The following is a 24,095-nucleotide window of genomic DNA, read 5'->3' on the forward strand; positions in this document are numbered from 1 at the left end:
ACAGATTTTGATATACAATGACTTTAAGAAGAATTAGTAGCTTGATAATCGGCAAAAGAGCTTGCATTCCGGTGTATCTTTGAACGACTAGCTGGGCTTGACGACATCTCTGGTAGTGTAGTTGGTATAGCAATATATAGACTGTCCCATGGATTTCGTAGTCATAGGGGCTCATTCACTCCTTCTCGCATAACACGTAGCATATGTACAGGATTCCTTCCATGTTCATCCCTTAGAAGTGTCCTAGTACAACCCCAATGAAAATTCCAGTAACTGACCCAACAAGCGGCAAGGTCAATGAACTGCCAGAATTGGCAGTAGATTCGGGAGAAGTGGAAGAGGCCGAGGATCTTCCATTGAGAGAACTCTTCCTGGTCGCTGTCACATCTTCATTGTAGCCACTCTTGGTATCGTAAGGGAACGGGCTTGTATAATTGAAGGTGGGCTTGGTGCCCTTGTAGGTTTCCTTGACAATATCAAGGATTCCATGGCCAGCAGAACATTCTCCCTCCGTTAAAGGAATGGGCCACTCGGGTGAGTATTCAGAATAGTCACCATTAGACATGGGGCCAGGGTATGTTTCATTGAGGTGAAGGTGTGTAGTGTCAACTTCATAGTTCACATAACCAGTCTTGTTTGCCACGATCTCAAGTAGATTAGCGCCGCAGTCCCAGCGGCCGAGAGATGGCAGACCCCAGTTAGCGGACATCGTTGCAATGACCGAATAGTGAGTGTAGAACGTATCGTCCTTGGTGCCCTTGAGGTTGTCCGGAATGGCACCACCCAAAAGGATGCTAAAGATTTTATTGCCCTTCGGATACGTATTGTCCTCGTCAAAGGTGAGTAAAACCAGGGTGTTATCCATAAAATACGAGTTCTTAAGAAGAGGCGTCATCCAGTTACGCTCCCACTTGGCGGCAAAGGTGATGTTAGTGTCATGTGCATCGTTCGTCATGTTAGGAGTCACAAAAGCCCACTGGGGCAACTTCTTGTTCTTCAGATCCTCGTCAAAATGAGTGAAATTCTTGATTTGGCGCAAGCGAGTGCTGTTCTCAGCGACCGAGTCGTACAAGACCAACGGATTGTGCTTGCGCACATAGTCATTTGCCTTTGTTTTTTGGTTAGGATAGTCGTTTCCCTGAAATCCAGGATAAGGCATGTGCTCCTGATATTCTCCCCAGGCAATTTGCTTCGTGTCAAGAAGATCGGCAATAGTCGACACGTTCGAAGGGATTTGGTTGAAATCGTCATTGTCCATGCCGAACGTGTCACCGCCGGCGGCAGCACAATAGTTCGGTTCGGAAGGATGTGTAGTGGCATAAAAGTTGGTCCTATGATGTGTTAGTATCCAAATTTTGAGGCGGGGATATGGTCTAACAGTGTGATTCCTTGAGAGGCCAGCCACTGCTTGTTTTCATCCGCCTCGGCATCTTCGTAATCCTAAAGAACGGGTACCCATGTTAGGAAATTTGAGTGACACGAGCCAAGACGTTTCACATACGATATTTTCGAGCCACACTTGAAAGAAACGATCGAATGCAAGGCCTTTGACATTGGAAACTGGGGAGTGCGGTTCGGTCGAAGCGGCGGCGGCTTCGATCTCTGACTGCGACGGCTTTCTCTCGGTCCCAGTACGGGCATAGGCCACGGAAGCTGCCAGCAGTGCTGCAACGAAGGACTTCATTTTGCCCACGGTCTCTCCTTACCATGCGATGGATTTGAAAGCGAAGGCGAGTGGATGGAGGAATGATCAGCTAGAAGAACACGAGGGAGCTGTTCTTATACTAAAAGTGGCAGGGAATCTATCGCATGGGACCATGTGCCAGGCGCACGAGACAAGAAGGACAAGACCCGGAATCGGACCCCAAGGTAGTATCCACTACTAAAAAGAAGTATAAGTCTGTACCTTTCAATTCCTGGGATGCACAATCACGCGGCCAGTATGAAAGTCCTCATTCGATGATTGATTGCCCTAGGGGTAGAACCAGCTGGGTCCCGAAGCAAACAAGAGCTAAGTAAATGGCCAGGAGGAAGACAGTAATGATAGGCAGTCGTTCCGCAGCACCGATAGACGAGACTACATTCTTGAAGCTTGCTCCTTCTTTCCATGGGCCAATAATGATCTGGCCCATTGAAACCACCTACAGTAGAGGGCAGTGAAGGGTAGGAACGATAGTCGGAGGAAGTGGGGGAAGAGCAAAGAGTGGGCTGGGCTTGGCTGGGCAAATGCTTAGTCCCCGGCCAGGCATGCACGTGCGGGGGGTGGCCGACGCGAGAGGTTGGAGAGTGGCAGTTGCAACCCTCCACCACCTGACAGCATCTTCTTCTGCCGTAGCTTCTTTGTACTGTACAATCCTTTTGAAGGCTGGTCTTGAACATGATGTTTATTCCATGGAAGTGTTAAACAATATGCCTACCTAATCAGTAGCCATACTGAAACAAGCCCCAATACCAAACATACTCCGTACAAATGTTCCAAGGTGGCAATAATTGAATTTGCCTACTCTACGGTGTAGTCTGTCTGCCAAGACCCCTTTGAGGTTCACGTTCCGGAGTGATGTAGTAGTAGTTTAATCTAGGGGACTGGGAACCCTGGTCTCCAGATGTCAGCTGCATCAGTGGGAGACATCGAAGATCATCAATTCTCCTCCTGTACGGAAGATGCATCCATCGCGGCTTCCCCTTTCGGGCGAGCAGCGATAAGGGTCACGTGGTGACCGGTCAACCTCGGCAGTCCCAAAAGTCCGACGGGCGCATTCTGGGGAAACCGACCGCCGGCGCCCTGGCCATAGCATGCTTCACTCTACACAACTACCTGCACTCGTGCATTCCGCAATCCAGCCCACCTTCATCGACTCATTGCCCCCCTTCTTGACATTCTTTTCGCCTAGAATCGCACAATGATTATACGATGAGCTCGACAAATTTTGCCGCTGCTCAGGAGCGGGTCCTTGAACGCCGCCGTCTTCGTGAGGCCGAAGCTCGCGCGAGGCTTGCGGAGCAACAACGGGCGTCTCCGGTTAACCATCCCGCACTTCAACGGCTCCCGTACCCATTAAGCCGTCTCCCACAATCTGGTCTGTCGCTATGGAATGCAATCAAAGGCCGCGAGGGTATACGACCGGCATTTCGGGTCGGTCAGGTTGATGCCGAACTGTTGGACGAAGAATTACTGGGGTTGCTTAAAGGCCAGGTTGGAGAGGCGTTGAAGTATTTTGGGGTATGGTGAACTCCACATCCCGATTGAAGTCCTTAATACTCTAGATGCTCTCGTTACTGACTCGGTGGAGTCTAGCCACAAATGCGTGAGGACTGGTCGCATGAAATTCAATTCTCTCTCCGCGCGATTCTCTTTAAGCTTTCGCTCTGGGATCACGATGCTTCGTACGGCGCCGCGTTACAGAACTTGAAATACGTCGATAGCCGTAGCAAAGGCCCCGTTCATTCCGCCCCAACCAGATGGCAGAAGACCCTGTATGGCCTACTTACGGTTGGCGGTCGCTACGCCTGGGATAAATGGGAAAGCTGGTTGATCAACCAAGAAGGCGGCTACGACGAGGTAAGAATTCCGCTGCATATGCATATTGAGGTCTCTTTGTACTAATTCTAGCAGCCATCTCAGGAAGTTCGTGTACTTTCCCGCATGACGGACTTAGTCTCTACATCACACTCAATCGCGGCCTTTGTTTCGTTTTGCGTATTCCTTGTCAACGGTCGATATCGAACGTTAGTCGATCGAATCCTTCGCATTCGCCTCACACCTCCTTCGGCACAAGCAAGCCGCGAAGTGTCATTCGAATACCTAAATCGACAACTTGTGTGGCACGCTTTTACCGAATTCCTCCTCTTTCTGTTGCCACTTGTAGGCATTAGTCGGTGGAGACGATGGCTGTCTAGAGCGTGGCGCAAGACAATGTCTACGCTCAAATCAAGTGGGGATGATGAAGACGAGCAGGTTCGGAAACAGGGCGAGTTGGCGTTCCTTCCCGAAAGAACTTGCGCGATCTGCTATAAAGACAACAACCCGGCTTCGACAACGGAAAATGAGGTGATGGCTGCATCGAGTTCGGCAGGAATCGTCGGCTCGGCTCAAACAGACATCACCAACCCTTACGAGACGATCCCGTGTGGTTGTGTATATTGTTTTGTGTGCCTGGTCCAGAAGTTGGAAGGTGAAGAAGGCGAAGGCTGGGTCTGCCTTCGTTGTGGAGAGATCGTGAAGAAATGCAAGCCATGGAATGGTGACGTCCTGGAAGAAGTTCGGCCTCAGTCAAGCTCCGGAAAAGTTGTCGGGTTCGCCGTGGACGACGGGGCTGACGAAGCTGGCGCAAATGCCAGTGAACTGGAGAGAGGTGATGAAAACCCTATGGGACGTTCGAGTCCTTTGCAAGATCTAAGCTCAGACGAAGCCCTTGGTGAATCCAATCATTGGTCTACCGTCGACAAGGAGCCTACTGCAGATGGACCCGAAGAGCAGACAAACGAGATGAATTGAGGAATGAGGATCAACGTTCATGACCGAATTAAAGGGCCTCTTGCTATGTAGCCAGATTACGTGCGACTATACCCTTTGCTACTATATTTCATGCATTATAATTTCCGGCAGCGAGTGTTAGCAACACGGCTCCTATCAAATTATCTGACAATTACTGAACCTGCGATCTGGAGGTCATCATAAACCAATGCACCGTTTTCACCGCTGCTATCACCCTCTTCCTTTTCCTTTTCGATGTCTCTTTCAGTGACCGGTATGAACCGCCCAGTCACAACGATTCTAGGACAAGCGACTTCGATAGTTTCATGCTTTTGAACGAGCCATTTGCGAAATAGTGAGAGCACAGTAGTGATCGCCGGGCGGACGATAAGCACGAGCCGATATCTCTCTAGATCGTCGTACGTATCCTCAGGTTCCCGATTAAATCGGTGCGGCCTCATGTGGCCCGCGTAGCTCCCAGCTCAGCGAGAGTGTAAAACAAGGTGTGGCCTGGCTGTGAGCACCGGATGGATCTACCCCACCACGCCAGTCCCCGCCGTCAAATCACGGCTTCCACATTGCAAACCCGGTCCCCAGAATATCATCACTCACTTAACAAGACAAATCGCAATTATTCAATCTCCCCCGCAACGGAGTTCTTGCCGAAGGTTTCTTCACGGAGGGCACGTCGCAACTCCGATCTTTCGGCTGAATGAGGGGCCACTTTGATGCCGCGGAACGGGTGAGCGTGTGTCAGTGCTATTTATGCTTCGCCTGCCACTTCGCTCCTTGAATTTCTGGGACAAGCTCTGAGAGTGCGCTACTCAGAAACCGTCCCAAGCTTGTTCGTTGAGTATTTCCCGCCGTTCTGTCGCTGTCGCCATGAACCCTTCTAAACCCGCGGTGACGTCTACGCTGGGAGAAGCCGGATATATCCAGTTTCCCAGTCTTCCCGATGATGCGAAGCATGAGGATGGCACGCTGGCCTTGAACCGATACTCGAGTACTATCACTCGCGGCCATGACTTCCCCGGTGCTAAGGTGGGTACTGTCGCTCAGTCTATTTCGGTGACGCGTTGGGTGATCGATTGGGAACACCAGCTAATCTTACCGATTTCATTCAATAGGCAATGCTGTATGCCGCCGGTGTGCCCGACCAACATGCCATGGCCAAAAGCCCCCAGGTTGGAATTGCATCCGTATGGTGGGAAGGAAACCCGTGTAATATGCATCTTCTGGATATGGGAAAGACTGTGAAGAAGGCGGTTACGGACAATGGGATGATTGGGTGGCAGTACAATACCATCGGTGTTTCAGATGCCATCACCATGGGCAGTGAAGGTGGGTATCTTGTGTCCTTTGTGCGACATCTATATTCTGGATGCGATGCGTTGAAGTGACCTTGTCAGCTAACGAAACGAAAGGCATGAGATTCTCTCTTCAAACACGTGAAATCATCGCCGATAGTGTCGAGACAGTCACCTGCGCCCAATACCATGATGCCTGTATCGCAATCCCTGGCTGCGACAAGAACATGCCGGGAGTGGTAATGGGTATGGCCAGACACAATCGGCCATCAATCATGATCTACGGTGGCACAATCCAGATCGGATACTCCGATCTTCTCCGGAAGCCAATCAATGTGTCTTCGTGTTTTGAAGCGGCCGGCGCCTACACATATGACACTCTCCGCCAGCCGGATGATGGTGGTGACACTAGCAAGACCAAGGATGAAATCATGGATGATCTAGAGAGACATGCCTGCCCTAGCGCAGGCGCTTGTGGTGGCATGTTTACGGCGAACACCATGGCTACGGCGATCGAGTCGATGGGTCTATCCCTGCCTGGGTCCTCTTCTACACCAGCAACTTCTCCTTCTAAGATGCGAGAATGCGCGAAGGCGGCCGACGCTATCAAAATCTGTATGGAGAGGAACATTAAACCCCGGGACTTGCTGACCAAGCGATCCTTCGAGAACGCGCTGGTTATAACAATGGCTTTGGGCGGAAGCACCAACGGTGTGCTTCACTTCCTCGCCATGGCCCGAACCGCAGGCGTTGACCTAACATTGGATGACATCCAGAGGGTTAGCAACAAGATTCCCTTCATTGCGAACCTTGCCCCGAGCGGGAAATATTACATGGCGGACCTGTACGACATCGGCGGTGTTCCGTCGGTCCAAAAGCTACTCATTGCCGCGGGTTTGCTGGATGGTGACATCCCTACCGTGACCGGCAAAACCCTGGCTGAAAATGTGGCATCTTTCCCCTCGTTGCCTGACGATCAAGTCATTATCCGTCCCTTGGATAACCCCATCAAGACGACTGGTCACCTGCAAATCTTGCGCGGTAACCTAGCCCCCGGCGGTGCGGTGGCCAAGATCACTGGGAAGGAGGGAACCAAATTCGTCGGAAAAGCACGCGTGTTCGACAAGGAGCACCAGCTGAACGACGCCCTGAATCAGGGGAAGATCCCCCGCGGCGAGAATCTGGTCATCGTCGTTCGTTACGAGGGTCCCAAGGGTGGACCTGGTATGCCGGAACAGCTCAAGGCCAGCGCTGCATTGATGGGTGCCAAACTCAACAATGTGGCCCTGATCACGGACGGGAGATATTCGGGAGCAAGCCACGGGTTCATTGTCGGCCACATTGTCCCGGAAGCCGCTGCTGGTGGACCAATTGCTGTGGTCCGGGACGGCGACGTGATTACAATCAATGCGGAGACCAACGAGATCAGCATGGATGTTTCACAAGAGGAGATCCAGCAACGACAGCGAGACTGGAAGCCTCCGGTGCCGCATGTTACACGCGGAGTATTGGCCAAGTACGCAAGATTGGTTGGCGATGCATCGAGTGGTGCAATGACGGACCTTTTCTGAGGATGGTTGAATGGTTTCGTGTCAGTACTCCGGTGTAGTTAATACTTGATAGTTTCTAAATGGGACATTGGAACAAACCAAACAAACAGGGACCGTGACCGATGTGGCTTAGTCCAAGAACTGACGCCACGGGATGCAGCCTGACGTTATGAGTGGGCGGGCTCGGATGACTCATCCGCAGACCTTGAGGGTTTCATCGTCCACGGTTCAGAGCCCGAGGCTGTGACAGGCTGCATCGCATCTCATGAATAATTCTTTCCTTCGGTCTTCAGGTAAGGAGTCGCTCCCCGGTGGGTACCAGTTGCTCCTGGTATCACCTACACGGTATTCTCAGTTGGGCCCTTCAGGTGAGTGAGACGCCGACGGTCATGTTGTGCGAGGTACATACTCCACCAATTCTGCACGGTGCCTGGACCTCTCCCCCGTGTCACTCTGCTCTTTCCTCTTTCTTTCTTTCTTTTCTGTTTCTACCTCCTATCCCTTTTCCTCGCCCTGGGCCGAGTCTAGACATCATGACTGACCATTCTTCCAATCACATTAGCATTAAATTCACGTTGACCCCGTTCTTCTGGAACAAACCCTAGCTCTTCCTCTTATGTGATCTATCCAAGTTTAAATCCACTCCATTCGTCATCGGAACCCTTCTCCAAAAAGAAATCAATAGTCGCTCCTTCCTTGGCCTCGCCTCAAATTGTGGGCCTGTCAGATCACCCCAGGGCCACTCGGAGGCAGCTGGTCGACCACCGTGCTCGAATCTTGCCGGTCATTGGCCAACGTTCACCAGACGGGCGCATCGCAAACAACGTGTTGAGGGCGCCGGATCTCACCCTCTCCGTGTCTCAGGAAGAGCCTCCGGGGCCTGCTAGTCCCATTATCAGGACAGGATCGGCATCTTGATGTTCTACGGCTTCGATCGACCCGCTTCCTTGTCGCACTATTGAATCGTGGACTGCCCGCCCGCCAAAGAGGTGCCGTCGTTCTGTCTCGTGGAGAACTCGGCTTACATTCCAGAACATCCCCGTCGTTCCTGTTTGTCGGCTCTTCGGGCTGGCAGGGAACCCTGGACGTTGGAGGAGCTTCGAACACAGGTGACCGAATGAAGGATTCCCTCCACGGGAAATAGTCTGCAGTCCGGACCGATATACTAGGGTAACCCTATAAAGTTCGGAGATCTTGCCTCCGTGGCTGCTAGTCGGAATGGGTTCAACCGATGCTGCCATAACCCTTAGCGGACCCTCGGGCTTTGGCGCTGTTCGTCGTTCGTGGGATTCTCTACATGCGATCTTCTCCAACTCTAGTATATTACTCTCCTTGACTCGCTTTCCTCAAGATGGAAACGTGAATTGGGGCAAACTTGTGTTTTTGACTACTTGTGTGCTTACAATGGCGGGCTGTGGCTTGCTGTCATCCTTCTTGCGGCGCAAGAGTCCTAACCGTCCGATTTTCAGAAAACGTTTGCGACGGGCTGCACGAAGGGATTGTTCTAAAGGCTCTGCTGGAACCATCACTTCATCCGACGATGAGGAATACGATAGTAGTGGGTCTCTTCGTCAGGTTACGAAACACTCCTCGCATGAGGAGAAGGTACCTCCCCAGCGCCGCGAACAATCCGAAGAAGGTGAGTGTCTATACACCCCCTTTCCATAACCACTGTGTTTATTGACAATTCAAAAGCGCACGACACAGACCCTGGTCTTCTGAAAAAGCATTCATCCTACCTTTCCTATACTACCTCTGTTGCGACTTATCCATCGATAAGGACACTATATCGCCCTCATCCACAGGCAGACAAGTTGCCAACGAAGCCCTCATCCGTCCCCTTGTTGGTATTCGTGCATGGACTGGGAGGGTCTTTAGCTCAGTTCAATCACCTGCTGACAAGCTTGTCAAACGTCGGGCCATGTTTCGGAATTGATCTACCGGGTTGCGGATTGTCGAACTTTGCGCCGACCTCTTGGGACGCATATACTGTTGACGCACTGGCGGAGTTACTCGCCTCCGCCATCGATCAGCATCGCGACAAAGAGAACGGTCAAGGGGTCGTCCTGATTGCCCATAGTCTTGGCTGCTCTCTGTCGGCATTGTTGGCTTCCTCAACCTCATCGATAGGATCCCAACTTAAAGAGCATATCCTTGGCCTTATCGCTGTTTGCCCTCGATCATCGCCTCTATCTCCTCAAGAGGTTGCTTCGTATCGCCGTCTTCTCCACATCCCTGGTCCTATTTTTGATCTATGGCGCCACTGGGACCGTCGCGGTGGCTTGACTAGTGCCAGCGTCACCAGACTCGTCGGTGCGGATGCCGACTCCGATACTAGAAATCTCCAGGTGCGATACAACAAACAGAGCAAGACCCCTGTGTGGAGACGCATGGCTTGGGGAACCCTACCTACTTACGACCGCAATGGCTCAAATCCTATTGGGGGACTCCCGGGAAGAGACGTCTGGGCAGGTGTGGAAACCCCTGTCTTGCTTGTGGCCGGTGAATCCGATACAGTAACCAAACCCGAGGAACTGCAGAAAATTCTTCGGTTTTTCGAGGGTACGGAATGCGTTGTTGGTGGCGATACTAAAGGCAGCCACGCTATCCCTGATGCCTCCAATAACGGGGACAAGCAAGCTTCAGAGAATTCTCTTGCGCATGAGGAAAAATACGGCATCGAGCCCCGAACTGATGAAAAAGAACTCACGCCTATCTCCGAGACAAATCAAATCAAGCGCTCTGTCAAGACAGTCATTCTTCCTGCTCCAGCTTCCCATGCGCTTCTGTATGATCGTGCTACTTACCGCACTCTGGCTGGAGTCATTCAAGATTTTCTTCGCCAACACATCGATCACCGGCTCAACATGGGCTGGCAACTGCAATACTTGAATACATCCGGCAAGTGGGATGTCAAGAACCTGGCCAAATGGCAAAAGGTAACTCCGGTCTCGGAGCGCATTGCCAACACCTTTGTCGCCCTTAAAATGCTACGAGAGGTCGACGAGGAACACAACCCGGTGTTGTTCTCCCAGAAGTACCGCGATCAGATCTATGCTGTAATTGATATCAGCTATGAGAACCCCGTATACAATCCGGCGTCGATGGAAAATGGAGGAATTCACTACCACAAGCATCCCACGGTGTCAAAGATTCCGCCCACTACGGACGAGACTAGAGACTTCATTGCTCTGGTGGATCGACTTGAGAATGAGATCACCGAGAAACTGGAAAAGCCTGAGAATAGCCACCTTCCACGGCCTATGATCGGAGTCCATTGTCATTATGGGTTTAATCGGACGGGGTTTCTAATTGTCTGCTACCTGATTGAACGATGCGGGTACAGCGTGCAGGGGGCCATTGATGAATTCGAAAGACGACGACCGCCAGGCATCCGCCATGCGCATTTTATCGACACACTCTTCGTGCGATATTGCATTGGATTAAAGAGAGCACCAACTCTTTGAGCCCTTTGTTATTTTCCATTGTATTTCCTATTTTCTTCCCCTTTTTACTACCTTGGGCAGGCGCTGAGCGTCTGGCATTTTGCTTTCGGGGATGAAACGGTGTAATGGTTGGATGGGTCTTGTAATTGACGAATTATGATCATTATGCGATAGACTGTATAGTATTAACCTATTGATAATCATGACTGTTGTTGAATTGACCGAGACTTCTGGTCCCAGCCAAGCCAGGGAATGGCCATGTACTGATGTGCACCGTAGTGGTTGATTGCGGAGGCCTAGACGATGGAGACCAATAAATTTACCCAATATAGAAGGCGGCAGAGGGCGGCAGAGCATATGGTGCCTTAGGCAAGATGAACTAGTTAGGGTACGGCTAGTCCCGAACAGGCTAGCGCTAAGCGAAGCGTCCACACAGCAGCGCAACCGAGACGTCGCCGTGTGTGAGAAATTTCGACTTGACCGACCGACTCCCCAACGACGACAACGACGACCCATCCCCAACACCTCGTCCCCCTCTTCAGCTCCCCCTACACCTTCGATTCCCGTTCGAGGTCACAAGTCGCAAAAATGGGTGGTGTCACCGTTCGCGATGTGGACGTAAGTTGTCACCCGTCCCTATCAGTCAGCTGTTGCTTCAAGATGCAAGTGAAATGGATATGGACAATGGATCTGGACTCGGCATATGGCATATCAGGGCAGAGGCAAGGAAGAGGAGGCCAAACGTCAACGAGATCGGCCGTCGCAACGATTTGAGCGACAAGAAAATACGCTGGGCTTGGAGTGGTTTTTCGATAACTGGGATATAAAAAGTCTTGAATCGGGACTTGGAAAGAGTCGGACCATCTTGCGACTGAGTTTACGACTTGGGAATATGCGGTTATTCCAGCAGACAACACACTTTTTGGAATGCACAGACGATGCCACCAGGTTGGAATATGGACATGCCGAACCAAATGATTGCCATGGAAAGAGGGGGGAAATCCTTTGCTCCACGCATCTATCACGATTCAACAGTTGTGCTATATTGGCGGGAATGATATATGCTGACGATATTTGTTTTTGTGTTATAGGCGCAGAAGTTCATTGGCGCTTACTCTGCGTTCTTGAAGCGTCAGGGCAAGCTCCCCATCCCTGGTTAGTTTTCTCCCCTCATCCCCACCGAAGTGGACAACATCTGCGGCATCGAAGATCGTGAGTGATCGGAACCAAGACCAACCCAACTAACTGCATCACAATAGGATGGGTTGACACTGTCAAGACCTCCGCTTCCAACGAGCTCCCTCCCCAGGACGCCGACTGGTACTACATCCGCGCCGCCGCCGTCGCCCGCCACATCTACATGCGCAAGACCGTCGGTGTTGGCCGCTTCCGCAAGATCCACGGCTCGACCAAGAACCGTGGCTCTCGCCCCGCCCACCACGTCGATGCCTCCGGCTCCGTTGACCGTAAGGTCATGCAGTCCCTGCAGAAGATCGGTGTCCTCGAGGTTGATGAGGAGAAGGGTGGCCGTCGCATTACCCAGAGCGGACAGCGTGATCTTGACCGTATCGCCAAGACCACCGTTGACGAGGAGGAGTCTGACGAGGAGTAAATTAGCCTCCGATTTCTAAAATAATGAAAAAGTCCTGATGTTCACTCAAACCACCTTCTTGATCTTCTTTTTCTATCTTCCTCGAAAACTCTTTGACATGATTTGGTTTATCTTTCCGACCGCTTCTCGGCTCTTGAGAACTCTTATTTTCCTCCCCAACCCCCAGCGGAAGAATCATCGACAGATTGAAGGAAAGAACAGGGATGAAGAAAAGAGGAAATTCGGGTGAAATCGATCCAGTAACAATGGATGGGTTCCAAACGGATGGTTGACGGATGGACGGACGGATGGCTACATTGTGATGATACTAGGGATATCAACCAGGGAGAGAGGAATGAAATTTTTCTTTTTACTGTTCCATACCAGGGTTCCTTTTTCCGACTCAGACGAACAGTCCTCGAGTTTGGGTCTGAGTCTCGAGTCTCGAGTCTCTTACGGAGACTCACTCGCGCATTTCCCATTCATACCAGAATAGATTCCCATCTTGTCTGGACCGAGGCACTCGTTTTATTTCTCGTGGAGGTCTCATGGCATAGGTGAGACGATTCCTACTCCACATCTCCTCGAGTAGACTAGGTAGACCGAGGTCAGAAAGACGTAAAGCGAAGTAAATTACCCTGTGATAGGATGCAAGGATATCTCTATAGAACGACCAACCATGAAACCATATATTATACACAAAGCAAGCAACATACAGCACACCACATCCTACACCTTCAACTAGAACAATACAGAGCAACATCTATTTCTTCCCCGACTGCGCCGTCGGATCCTACATTCGAGTTCTCAGTCAGCCAACCCATCCATCTACCTCGCAATCCCCAAAAGCCAACGACAAAGAAAACAAGGAAGCAAGGGAGAAAGAGAAAACCCACCAAATAAACCTGATAAAACCTCATCTTCAACCCGTCCGTCCCATTATCCCGATCATCAAACACCACCCGTCCAGCCCAGGGCACCTCCACCTCCTTCCCCTCCGGATCCGCTCTCAGCACGTACTTGACCGTCCCGAAGAGCATGAGCTCATGGGCGCCGCCGAAGAAGATCCGTTCGGGGTAGTGTTTCCGCGAGGCGACGTGCGTCCAGAGGCCGTGGCGAAGGGGGAGGATTTCTAGATCATACAATCGGTTTAGTTACTTTATCACAGTTTATGTTGCGGCATGTTTTGTCGAGTATTGTGTAATGTATATATTCTTCTCCTTGATTGATATGTGGTTTCGGAAGGGCGGAAGGGAAAAGATGGGGAACAGGAGAAGGAAGAACATACCACTCGACCCCTTTGCAACCTTAGGGCCCATTATGAGGGTCGCATCGTCCGCGAAATTCTCGACGTACGCGTCGTGTCGGGACTCTGTGTCGCTGGTGGCGTAGAACGACTCCATGAAGGAGATCATGGCGGCGGCGTTGGGCGGCGAGAGGGACGGGTTGGAGGCGATTGTGTAAGACATCGTGCTGTGGTTATGTTGTGTTATGAGTTGGGTAAAATTGAGAAGAAGGAACTGGAATAGAAAAGGTATTTGACATTGGTGAATCCTCAAGAGAGAGTATAATAAGGTATAGAATGGAGAGAGAGTGACGGTGATGTCAGTAGCCGCTATTCGGGCCGATGAGGGGAGTCGATGCGATCCGATCAGCATCCGATGAATAAATCAATGGGACTTGGTGGGGTTCTCTCTTGGCTGGTTTGGTGCATTTACTCCGTAGCATTGGTGATTTTGAAGATGTACATGTTTACGTACCTACAGACCGTGGAAACAATGCAATGATTTGTAGAGATTGGACGGGTCAGGACTATGAAGCATACACTCGGCGGGATCAATTTTGTAGGCTTTAAGGCAGTACGTAGCTATATATATTATTCTATCTCCACTCATGCCTTCCTGTAATCCTCTTCTGCCGCTTCAAAGCCCTCCCAGCTCGGTCGATCAGTTCCATTTGGCCGACTAGCCCGCACGAATTGGTTGTTGACCCCGTCGATCTCGCAGACCGACCGAACCACTTCGATATCCGCGTTGTATGCCTTGGAATGCCACTTCTCAGTTAATGCGGCGTCTCCAGCCTGCTCGGCAGAGAGATAGAGGTGAGGAAACCGAGTTTGCATGATCTTCAGAACCGTCGAGGAGATGCGGTCGACGCTGTCGCAGTGACGCAACTGCAAAAACTCCGGGGGCTGCGCCGCACGCATTTTCTCCTGAATTGCCTCGGAGTATTTGCCCACGGCAAAGAGCAGCAGATCGTAGTGCATCAGGGAGGACTTGCCGTGGTACGAGCCGCCTTGCTTCGCTCGGAGGTAGAGGCCAGTCAGGGCGGCGATGGCGCCCATGCAGCCGGTGCCATAGTCGGAGATAGGGAATGGAGGCACCATTGGGGCCGAATGGCCCATGAATTGTCCCTGTGCCCATGCCACGCCGGTAACCTATACAAGCCTGTAAGTCTTTCTCCTGGAATTCTAAAAAAGTGAATAGAGGTATGCAGTACTTACGCAGTCTGCGATTTGTTGCCAGCCAGGACGACCGGCCCATTCACCCTCATATCCAAAACAATTCTCATTGACGTATACGATTCCCTTTCCGCGCTTCTCGCCCAGTGATGCGAGCGCATTCGGGCCATATCCTAGTTTTTCAAGGGCTCCCGGGCGATAGCCATCAACAAGTACGTCTGCATCGGCTAACAATGCTTCGAATTGGCGACGTCCTTCCTCAGACTTCAGGTCGAGATCAGCGGCGTGCTTGCCCATGTTGCCATCGACCTGAAAAAATGGCACATCTGAGAGACTCGGGCTGGTGATTTTCAATACGTCGGCACCGTATTCGGTCAAAATCCGCGTGACTGTAGGCCCGGCAATAATGCGGCAGAGTTCAAGAACCTTCACCCCTTCGAGAATCTTCTTGCCTCCGCTGCGGCTGGTGAGGAAGGGCGTCGGAGGCAGGTCCCCACTGAGACGAGATACCTTCCACGGAGGCTGTTGCACATTGAGCTGGCCCTATTATTCGTTAGGTCAGCATGAAAGGCCCCGACACAAAGCAGCACGAGGATTGACAACCACGTACATGTGGAGTTTTGATAAAGTCTTCATGTTTGAGAGCTGTGACACCCGCCTGTCTCCTCTCCGCGTTCATTGCCTCCAACTCCGCCGCGCTGTACTTCTGCACATGACTTTCGATAACCTTAATGATCTCCTCGTAATCCGTCAGGTCTGGCCGATGTCCATCTAGTCCAATCATATTCAACGTCGTGGAGGCCTCCAGGGAGCCATGAATGTGGAAGAACTCTCCCTCATTCTTGGTTTTGTAAAGGTTCGCGGACATCCGACGGTAGCCGTTCGATTGCGCGGCGAGCAGATCAGTATCTAGATCCGTAAGTTTTATGGCACTATTCGAGTGATGGGGATTGAATCCAATAGTAATGACCCCTTACCTTTCAGCTTCTTCTTAACCTCCGGGTCCAACTTCGAAAGCCCATCCACTTTCGCCAAATAAGCCTGGCAACCAAATGCCGTGGCTCGTTCTAGATTGACCTTGACTTTCCTTTGGTGCGAGCAGGGCCCGTATCTCAGATCTGCGATTGCAGCCGCTACCGACCCCTCAACACCCTTCAACGCAGCGAGCGTTTCCGTCTCCTTAAAGGGGATCGGGTAATAGATCTCGTCATAATCCGAGTAGAACGACACGTCGTCTTTTTTTTGCACTACCTCGGAAGGCAATCCAAGTCGCTCCCCTTGGTCAAGAAGCAGGGAGAAGATTCGACCTGCCTCTCGAATAGGGGAATAGACATTGACCGCATCCGAACTGGAGGCCATGGTGTCAATCGAAGATGATAGCGCAACAGACGATCCGACACGGTGTTTGGGGATGAGTTGAACAAAACGCAGAATCGGCCGATCAGGCGGAGCTGTCTGGATTGACAAGGTATGAATATCCAAGCGAGTTTTCAAAGATCTGAGAGAGAATGATTAATATTTAATTCCCATGTCCCCGGGTCAATTCCGAACTGCGCTTCGGGGTGGATGTAGGGCGTTAGGGACCGATCGGCAGTCACGATCGCCTTGGACCACCGGAAGAGGTCGAGCCAGGGAGCCAGACATTGTGCAGAAAGCCAGTTCAACCCCGCAGAGACGGTGGGTATCCGAAGGAAACTGGAAGTTGGAACGCAAGGAAGAATGCGGGATGGCGAAAAGGTTCCCTTTCGGATGCGCCGCCGATAAGATCGGAAGCGGATGACGTCGGCTGAGTTAAGCGGGTCACCTGACCGGGGCAGCCCTCCATGCGGCATCTGCAGTTCTGCATGGGATGAGAAAAAATCCCATGGGAAATGTCCCTCTTGTCATTCGATGGCCCCCATCAGATATTCCCCTCAGCTGAAATGTCTGAACACCTGAATGCCGTGAATGAGCCGTCCTACGAGCACGCCAAGAGGCACATCACGCCCCCGCTAGTCCCTTCCGAGTAATCCAGCGTCAATGTGAAAGCCTACTGCTCTGCATTCACCGGCGCTTCGACAAGCATTGAAATCCCGGGGCTGAAGGGGGGCCGTTTTTGCACCCTAAGCGAGCAGCATGACAGAAGATCGGGCGGGTTTGCCCCTAGAAGGACCTTCATTGGTCGCTTCAGGCTGCACCTAAGCGCTGCACTCCGGCATCAGCGCGTGAAGACAATGACTATAGCGCCCAGGCGTCAGTTGAGCGGCAAACCCATGTCTTGGACTAACTGCTACCGTAGTAGCAGGATCTCATGGAGGCCTGAGAAAAATTCAGGTGTGGGATGAGTTGTGGGCTACTTCTATCGGGTCTCGTCCTATCTTTCTGGACTTTTACATCTGCCCCGTTAATCCTCTGTCAAGCCTCCCTCTCGCCCAACAAAGTATGTCGACCATAGTACAGACGCAACCTTCTTCTTCTGCGCAGAACCCTTTGTGTTTTGCCCGGCCCCCCTCGGACGTTTTATCCCTTCGTGGCACTATCTCTGCCCTGCCCAACGAGCTCCTAGCCTACATTTTCTGGAACCTCGAGGACTACAGACTTCCTTATGAACGACAGCCCCCTTTACAATGGCTTGTGCTAGCCCGAGTCTGTCGACGCTGGCGAGACATCATAGATACGTTTTTGTACCGCAATCTGATCCTGCGGGGTCGTGATGAGAGCCGCCATTCCCTGTTGCTGAAGGCCTTCAGAGATCGGCAACACCTTCGCGAGTATCCACGAACGCTGAACTTGACGCTCGAAGGGAACGTCGTTTCTCGAGACATCGCCCAGATCATGGCTCTCCTGACCTCAGTCCGTGAGATCTCATTTCAAGCTGACTTCGACGAGCCCCACCGCCCTCTCCTCCAAATCATCACGAGCATGGCCCCGGAGAAGCTCTTCCTCCGCGGGCTGGCCTTCGGACCGTCCGTGAACATGCTTTTCGATGTCTTCCAGTACATGCCATCCCTGCATGAACTGCACCTTACCCGGTGGGGGTGGAGTCGCGAGAAGAGGCTACACACGGGCTATACCCAGAATGATAACGTCCTGGTCGGATCGGACGACCTACGCCAGGCGCTGTCGATGGAAAGACGACGAACGGCCGCGTTCACGGTCCTCAACCTCCAGGAACCGAACACCTCCGCGCGGGTCACCGAGTGCCTTCTTCACTGGCCCGCTCGACTGGAGGAACTGAGCATGAAGTTCCTCTGCCACTCCCACTACGCCGTCGACTACCAGACGCACAGCCTGCAAACCCTCCTTTCCATCCACCAGCAGACCCTGAAAAAGATCACCATCGGCGTCATCCCCCAGCACCAGGGCGGCATCCCCGATTTCTCGGGCTTCCCGTGTCTCGAGGAACTGTGCGTCTCGGCGTACTCGATCCTGCACGATCCAGAGGAGACGCCGTGGACGGCGTACCGCAAGCTATCGACGCCTTCCCTTCGTCGCCTGGAGATTGATTTCAGCACCGAGGACCAACACTGCGAGTCCTGGACGGACTATTTCGAGGACCAGCTGGACTGGACCGAGGATTTCCTCGAGATCGTGGCCCCCGGCTTGCACACGTCGCCGCCGGAGACACGCCTGCGGAATGTCCACATCAACTTCAACCCCAAGATGCCCTGGCGCCCGATGGAGCTAATCTGGCCGTGGCACTGGCTGATCGAGGCTACCAAAGTGGCGACTCCGCTGGGAATCTCGCTGACGTATAGTACGCCGAGCTGGACGATGGAAGATTACGAGCAGACGCAGGAGCGAATGCGGCGATTCAACATGATGATGGGGTCTTGAAGGGGGTCCTTTGACTTCACATGGTAACGGGTTTTGGTAATGAGTTTGCGATATGTTTTTTTTTTTTTTTTTTTTTTTTTTTTTTTTTGCGTTCTACATTAAAGTTCTCCCTTCTTATTTTGACGTTCTGTCGGGTCTGAGAGTCTGGATCCATGGTGTATATGTCTTGCAGTCAGGTTTTCATATGATTTATTTGTGTCTGGAGAAACTATCTAGTTTATTTAATCGTCTTCCTCTTTCAATGAGTTCGAAACTAGAACCGGTCGTCAGTTTCAAGCATCCGCGTAATCGCACACATGCAAAACCACGGCAAATCTCCTGGCCTAGAGGGCCTGTCTTCGTAGTCCTGAAGGTGAGGCACAAGTCTCGCCTGCTCATTTAAGACTTGTTCCGGGGGGCTGGCCTCGATTTTTCTGTCTGACGGCGCTTGTAGCCACGAAGATTTCGGTTTTACCGCTCAGCGATATATGTTTAATAGTTTGTACAGATTGCAGGAACTTTTCTCGGTAAAAACAATGATTTGATAGTGCAGGAACAGAAGTCCATGAAAAGAGCAAAGAGATCTATGCGAAAGGAGTGAAGTGGGAAGAGAAGCTGATGGTAGGAATCCCGAAACACCTGCTTGAATGATACGAAAAGAACGACGGGCAGCAAGGTATGAAGAGGTGGAGATAACATAAAATTTAGAAAAGCAAAGATGAAGAGAGAAAGAGGAAGAGAGGGCAAGAGAAAAAGGAGAGAGAAACGGCCACCATCATCACCTATTTACGATTCTAGCCTTCTGCTTTGGAGCCCGATACGTTGCTTTCACCGACCTCAGTATCCTCATCCCTTTTCTCGATGTTTCTTTCGCTGACCGGTACTTCACGCCCGGTCAGGACCATTGCGGGACCAATGAATTCGAGGGTTTTATTATCATGACCAAGCCATTTGCGCAACGGCGAAAGCATAGTAGCGATTGCCGGGCGAACGATAAGCACGAGGCGTCGCCCCTCCAGGTTGGCCTCGTTGTCGGGTCCGCCGTTGAATTCGTGCAGTTTGATATGGCCCATGATGTCGCACTCTTCTTGGCTGTAGGCAGCCTCCAGCTCAGAGAGACGGTAAAACACGGTATGACCCCCGTATGCGGCTTCTACTTGAGCGATTACACCGGCGGCAAAATCAATAACCCTGGAAAGGGAGATCATCCGCCACTCCTGATTGAACACGAAAGGTGCGTCGGCAAGGAGCCATTGAAAAGGCTCGCTCTCCATCAGCTGTTCAGCAAGCGCTCGGCATGGAGCAAGGCGGTTTTCGTCGTATTCAAACAGCGACCAAGTCGCAGCACTATGGTGTTTACTTCCGGGTTTGTTGAACATGAGGCGACAAAGTTGCATTCTCCAGAGTATGGCGGCTTCAGGATTGTCTGTAGAGATAAACAAGGAGACAAGGTTAGCAACACATATCATACAGCCATACAATGCAGGAGACGGCAAGGTGGGCGATGAGCTCACATACCCACAAAAAAATGGTCGTAAAGATGTGCCATCGCCTGGGTAAATGAGGAGTCAACGTCATCGATTTCGGAGTACATTTTGCCATCAGAGAACCAAAAAGGGTTTTGGTAGCAGGTTGTGAATATGATTTTATAAATCATTGTCTGGGCCACGGCCCTCCCGAACTGCTCGCGCGAGGAGACAGAGAGCTCGCTTTGAAGAATGTCCCAGTCCTCCTGTAGGCAAACTCCTTCCATCTCAGTGATAAGCCTGCGTTTTTGGTCATCTGACAGCGCCTCAAGAGAAGGCAATATCCATCTTTCAGTCCACTCTTTGACTTTCCCCTGCACATCTTCCAGGGACGCCTTCATGGTGGTGAATACCCGTTCCAACAAGGCGTCGCGATCCTCGGGCTTATCTATGTTGTAGGAAGGCCAGCTTTGATCGGGATTGATCAGAGTACTCATCATACTTCTAAACGTGATAGGCTCGTCATGCGGTATCTTCGAAGTAGACGATTCTGATGGAGGGGACGAAGGTTCCTGGTAGGCTTGTTAGACCTTAAAGCAACAAAGGTAGAGTGTGGTTGATCTCTCAGCGCACCTTCTTCGTCCTTCTGCTTTTCTTTGATCTGGTAGTGGACATTTTGAAGCGAAAGGGGATATGACAGTTTGAGGGGCGAGTAATCGGGCAAAAGAAGAGAAGGGAGAGAATTAGGGTTGGAGGAGGAAGAAGAAAGGAGGAAGAAGAAAGGAGGAAGGAGGCAGAGAGCAAGAGTCCTTCCCTTCCCCTCTTACAAGCCGAAAAAGCCGCAGTCTTTGTTGAGAAAACCCTTCAATGAAGACGCTGTGCCGTCCGACTAGTCAATCAGCAACCAGAACAAGCCCTCTCTTAAGACAATCTACGTCAGACATGCAGCCTGGCTGGAACATGTTTTGCCCGTCTATGTCTTCACCTGTCAGCGCTATTGACGCCAAAGGGGTCCCTCCTACAAGTTTTTGGGAAGAGGCATTCTGCTGACTTTATCAAAAGACAAAGGCCATTTTCTTTTTCCCAATCGCTTGTCTGTTGGCTAGGTTGTCTCCTTTTTCCTTTCCCTTCTTGTGCCAGTCAGTGACAACCATTGACAATGGCAAAGGAGGCCTTAATCCCGTAGCCAAACGGATTTATTCTTAGGAATAGGGGATAGAAGCAGAATCGGAGCGGTAGGGCAAAAGAAATCTCACTCTTTTCTTTGTTTGGGCGCCCTCGTTTTCCCATGCCGCCGTCAAAATCTCCGTTTCCAAAGGTGGATGGACCACCAAAACCCCGGCCATAAAATGCTTCAGGGCCTGAAACATGTGGAAAGTCGGTCTGGAAAAGCCGACCAGAGCTGACCCGTTCATTCAGGTACAAGTAGGCAGGCGTCAGGTGCTTATAAAAAGACCTCCCTTTCTTGCCTAAACCTGCGACCTTTTACAGCACATTCGAGCACTTCTTCAGAATCCCTCGGATTATCTCCACGTCAGTCTATACCCAGGCGGTTTCTTCCTCTAAACCAGATGGCGTCCTCTCTGAATACCATCGTTGCTGGTGTCGACTTCGGCACCACGAAGACATGTAAGAACTTTTCCTTTACAGGCATATCGCAGATTTACTAACCCCACCGATCAATCCAACACAGGCGTATCCTACTGTTTCCGCAATGGGGGCAGATCAAGCAACCCAACCATTCATTCGTGGACTCCCACCGGCTGCACAGAAAACATGATCCCCTCAGTCGTTTCCTACACCCCGGACGGCAGCTGTCTGTATGGACCGGAAGTGTCGCCCCAGATGAAGTCTTTGGTCTGGCAGAAGCTGCTCATTGAGGGCCCTGGGGAGCGCAATGCCTTCAATCCTGCAGGCATAGAAAGGGCACCTTGGGTGAGGTTGTGAGTTCGGAAGCCTCGCGACTCGCAGGTGGGAGAGAGCCTGTGAAAATCATCTCGGATTTTCTAAAGCGACTCTACACCGAATTCTTCGCCTTTCTGGTCGGACAATCATTTGGAAGCGCTGTTCCGCCAATCCAGTTCTGGTTTACTCTACCAGCAACTTGGTCCAACCCCACTCGCATGCGCATGCTGGATGCAATCAATGGGGCTGGTTTTCTCAGCCGAGACCTAGACACGATCTATTTCGTCACCGAGGCCGAATCTGCTGCTTCTTATTATGTCCATACCCATCCCTCGTCGTTCAAGGTTGGTTTGAAATCCATACACATCCAGGACGTGTCTCCCGCTCACTTATCGATTTGATAGCCCGGCGACATCGTTGTAGTTTGCGACGCCGGTGGGGGCACTACAGTTAGTTGGAATGAAGAAAACTTGGATGATTAGTCACGCTGATGTAGTTACCAGGACTTTGCCACCTTTTCCATTCAACGCGCAAATCCAAGTCTAGCTTGTCAACAACTCGCTTCCACAGGTAGGTTGCTTGAGACAGAGGTTCAAATGGACATGATATTGATCAGTGGCAGCGGTTCGATGCGGCGCTTCTGATGTTGATTATAATCTGTACAATCTCCTATGCCGTGGGCTCGGCCTGTCGGTCAACGAGTTGAATGAAGGGCTCCGTGGACCGACAGGCAAACTGATGCGAGTCATCAGAAGAGACAAGGACAAGTTTGGGCGTGACCCAGTAACAGTCCCACTGCAAACTGTGGCTCGTAACGCCAACCCTGCAGTATATGATCGGAAACGATCTCGATTCACTTTTCATCCTCATGATGTGCATGGCGCATACAAGTCTGTGATCAATGCCGTCCTGGGCACCCTCCTCCAGGAGTTGAACCGCATAGCAATCTCGAATCCCAGCACCATCGTACGTTCTCATCCGCCCCATTTGCTTTACCTGATATCAAAGCCATGCATTCATTAGACTGACTTGCTAGGCAGAAAATTCTCTTAACTGGGGGGCTCACCAAAGCTTTCCATGTTCAAGAGGAGATGAAGAAGTTCTTGGTTCGTCAAGGCCTGGCACATTCGATTTGTCCTGTCACGTAAGTATCGTCTTGGTTCCTGTTGCCACTTACGATCCGTGCATGACTCATTTGCTCTTCTTCCTTCATAGTGAAGCGGTTGCACATGGAGCCGTATGGCGAGGCCTTTTCGGGGGACTCAGCCAGTCACCCAAGTCTCCCAGGCATTTCGGCCTAGTGTCGAGAGAACTTCCGCCACTTTACCCTGCTGAGCGACAGCCATTGCATGTGCCTCCAATTGTTGTTCGTCCTGTCTGGTTTCTTCCAAAGGTATGTTTGCTACTTCATCCCCACCCCACTGACCTATCCTAACTCTTCACAGGACCAAAAATTCAGCGTCCCTCATCAGGGGGGCTTGACAGTGAAGGTTTGTCATGGAGAGAAAGATAGCGACATAGTCAAAATCGCAATTTGCGAGAGTGACGGGCTGGGTGACCCACCGGCACGACTAGACGGTCTATGTAAGTGTCCCCAAGATCCGATTCTGATTTTGGCGGGGTTGTTTCCATTAACACGGTGCGATATACGTGCAGCGTGCCGGACCAATCGCTACGTCACTCTAAATTTCACCGGGGCCGACCTGGAATATTTCCGGCACCAGAAAGTCGGGGACGAGGTCTTTTACTGTCTGGAAGTTAAGATCGTTTGGACCATACCGGCCGGCGACGGATGGATGACTCTTCACGCGTTCGCCCTGGGGCGCCAGTTTGGGGCAGAAGAAATCTGCATGCAGGGTGGGTTCTGAATCTCTTTGGGAATAGGTACCTAGCGTATACTGTACATCCCCCGGCGTGGCTTGGTTGGTAATAGTCCTGTGTTAGAAGGGTGTATATTCCATTTACAACGATTTTTGTCCGTTTCCCGCGTCTCTGAATGTACGCTGTGGGGTTTATTATCCCCAACCCTCAGAGCTGCCAATAATTCCGCCCGTTTAGACACGGATGGGGAAAGACGTAGGAAAGCCCGGATGAACGGAG

General features: G+C 51.4%; 11 protein-coding genes across 11 annotated transcripts; 7 read left to right on the forward strand and 4 right to left on the reverse strand.

Moving 5' to 3' along the window:
• Positions 1-232: 232 nt before the first annotated feature.
• LDX57_000428 (acid phosphatase PHOa) lies at positions 233-1,684 on the reverse strand (the record flags this gene model as incomplete). The annotated part of the gene is made up of 3 exons (XM_046082075.1): positions 233-1,331; positions 1,379-1,440; positions 1,502-1,684. 3 exons carry the CDS (start codon positions 1,682-1,684, stop codon positions 233-235), a joined length of 1,344 nt encoding a protein of 447 aa, XP_045938032.1.
• A 1,227-nt stretch (positions 1,685-2,911) lies between these two features.
• On the forward strand, positions 2,912-4,495 carry PEX2 (pex2/pex10/pex12 family protein; the record flags this gene model as incomplete). Its single annotated transcript, XM_046082076.1, has 3 exons — positions 2,912-3,220; positions 3,296-3,559; positions 3,614-4,495. The coding sequence occupies 3 exons, from the start codon at positions 2,912-2,914 to the stop codon at positions 4,493-4,495; spliced, it is 1,455 nt and encodes a 484-aa protein (XP_045938033.1).
• Positions 4,496-5,356: 861 nt separating this feature from the next.
• On the forward strand, positions 5,357-7,352 carry ilv3B (putative mitochondrial dihydroxy acid dehydratase; the record flags this gene model as incomplete). The annotated part of the gene is made up of 3 exons (XM_046082077.1): positions 5,357-5,515; positions 5,602-5,815; positions 5,899-7,352. 3 exons carry the CDS (start codon positions 5,357-5,359, stop codon positions 7,350-7,352), a joined length of 1,827 nt encoding a protein of 608 aa, XP_045938034.1.
• Positions 7,353-8,735: 1,383 nt separating this feature from the next.
• On the forward strand, positions 8,736-10,798 carry LDX57_000431 (RNA 5'-triphosphatase domain-containing protein; the record flags this gene model as incomplete). The annotated part of the gene is made up of 2 exons (XM_046082078.1): positions 8,736-8,970; positions 9,027-10,798. 2 exons carry the CDS (start codon positions 8,736-8,738, stop codon positions 10,796-10,798), a joined length of 2,007 nt encoding a protein of 668 aa, XP_045938035.1.
• A 567-nt stretch (positions 10,799-11,365) lies between these two features.
• On the forward strand, positions 11,366-12,389 carry RPS19A (40S ribosomal protein eS19; the record flags this gene model as incomplete). Its single annotated transcript, XM_046082079.1, has 3 exons — positions 11,366-11,395; positions 11,869-11,932; positions 12,037-12,389. 3 exons carry the CDS (start codon positions 11,366-11,368, stop codon positions 12,387-12,389), a joined length of 447 nt encoding a protein of 148 aa, XP_045938036.1.
• Positions 12,390-13,131: 742 nt separating this feature from the next.
• Positions 13,132-14,026, reverse strand: LDX57_000433 (uncharacterized protein; the record flags this gene model as incomplete). Its single annotated transcript, XM_046082080.1, has 3 exons — positions 13,132-13,161; positions 13,265-13,500; positions 13,657-14,026. The coding sequence occupies 3 exons, from the start codon at positions 14,024-14,026 to the stop codon at positions 13,132-13,134; spliced, it is 636 nt and encodes a 211-aa protein (XP_045938037.1).
• Positions 14,027-14,259: 233 nt separating this feature from the next.
• On the reverse strand, positions 14,260-16,188 carry LDX57_000434 (CAIB/BAIF family enzyme; the record flags this gene model as incomplete). The annotated part of the gene is made up of 4 exons (XM_046082081.1): positions 14,260-14,805; positions 14,872-15,372; positions 15,440-15,738; positions 15,807-16,188. 4 exons carry the CDS (start codon positions 16,186-16,188, stop codon positions 14,260-14,262), a joined length of 1,728 nt encoding a protein of 575 aa, XP_045938038.1.
• A 1,062-nt stretch (positions 16,189-17,250) lies between these two features.
• On the forward strand, positions 17,251-18,645 carry LDX57_000435 (F-box protein; the record flags this gene model as incomplete). Its single annotated transcript, XM_046082082.1, has 1 exon — positions 17,251-18,645. The coding sequence occupies one exon, from the start codon at positions 17,251-17,253 to the stop codon at positions 18,643-18,645; it is 1,395 nt and encodes a 464-aa protein (XP_045938039.1).
• A 773-nt stretch (positions 18,646-19,418) lies between these two features.
• On the reverse strand, positions 19,419-20,093 carry LDX57_000436 (uncharacterized protein; the record flags this gene model as incomplete). Its single annotated transcript, XM_046082083.1, has 1 exon — positions 19,419-20,093. The coding sequence occupies one exon, from the start codon at positions 20,091-20,093 to the stop codon at positions 19,419-19,421; it is 675 nt and encodes a 224-aa protein (XP_045938040.1).
• A 1,568-nt stretch (positions 20,094-21,661) lies between these two features.
• Positions 21,662-22,037, forward strand: LDX57_000437 (uncharacterized protein; the record flags this gene model as incomplete). The annotated part of the gene is made up of 2 exons (XM_046082084.1): positions 21,662-21,719; positions 21,784-22,037. The coding sequence occupies 2 exons, from the start codon at positions 21,662-21,664 to the stop codon at positions 22,035-22,037; spliced, it is 312 nt and encodes a 103-aa protein (XP_045938041.1).
• Positions 22,038-22,733: 696 nt separating this feature from the next.
• On the forward strand, positions 22,734-23,863 carry LDX57_000438 (uncharacterized protein; the record flags this gene model as incomplete). The annotated part of the gene is made up of 5 exons (XM_046082085.1): positions 22,734-22,961; positions 23,036-23,139; positions 23,211-23,388; positions 23,441-23,579; positions 23,652-23,863. 5 exons carry the CDS (start codon positions 22,734-22,736, stop codon positions 23,861-23,863), a joined length of 861 nt encoding a protein of 286 aa, XP_045938042.1.
• Positions 23,864-24,095: the final 232 nt, after the last annotated feature.

Source organism: Aspergillus melleus (assembly GCF_016097325.1).
Source record: "Aspergillus melleus strain CBS 546.65 chromosome Unknown contig1, whole genome shotgun sequence".
Taxonomy (NCBI): Eukaryota; Fungi; Ascomycota; class Eurotiomycetes; order Eurotiales; family Aspergillaceae; genus Aspergillus; species Aspergillus melleus.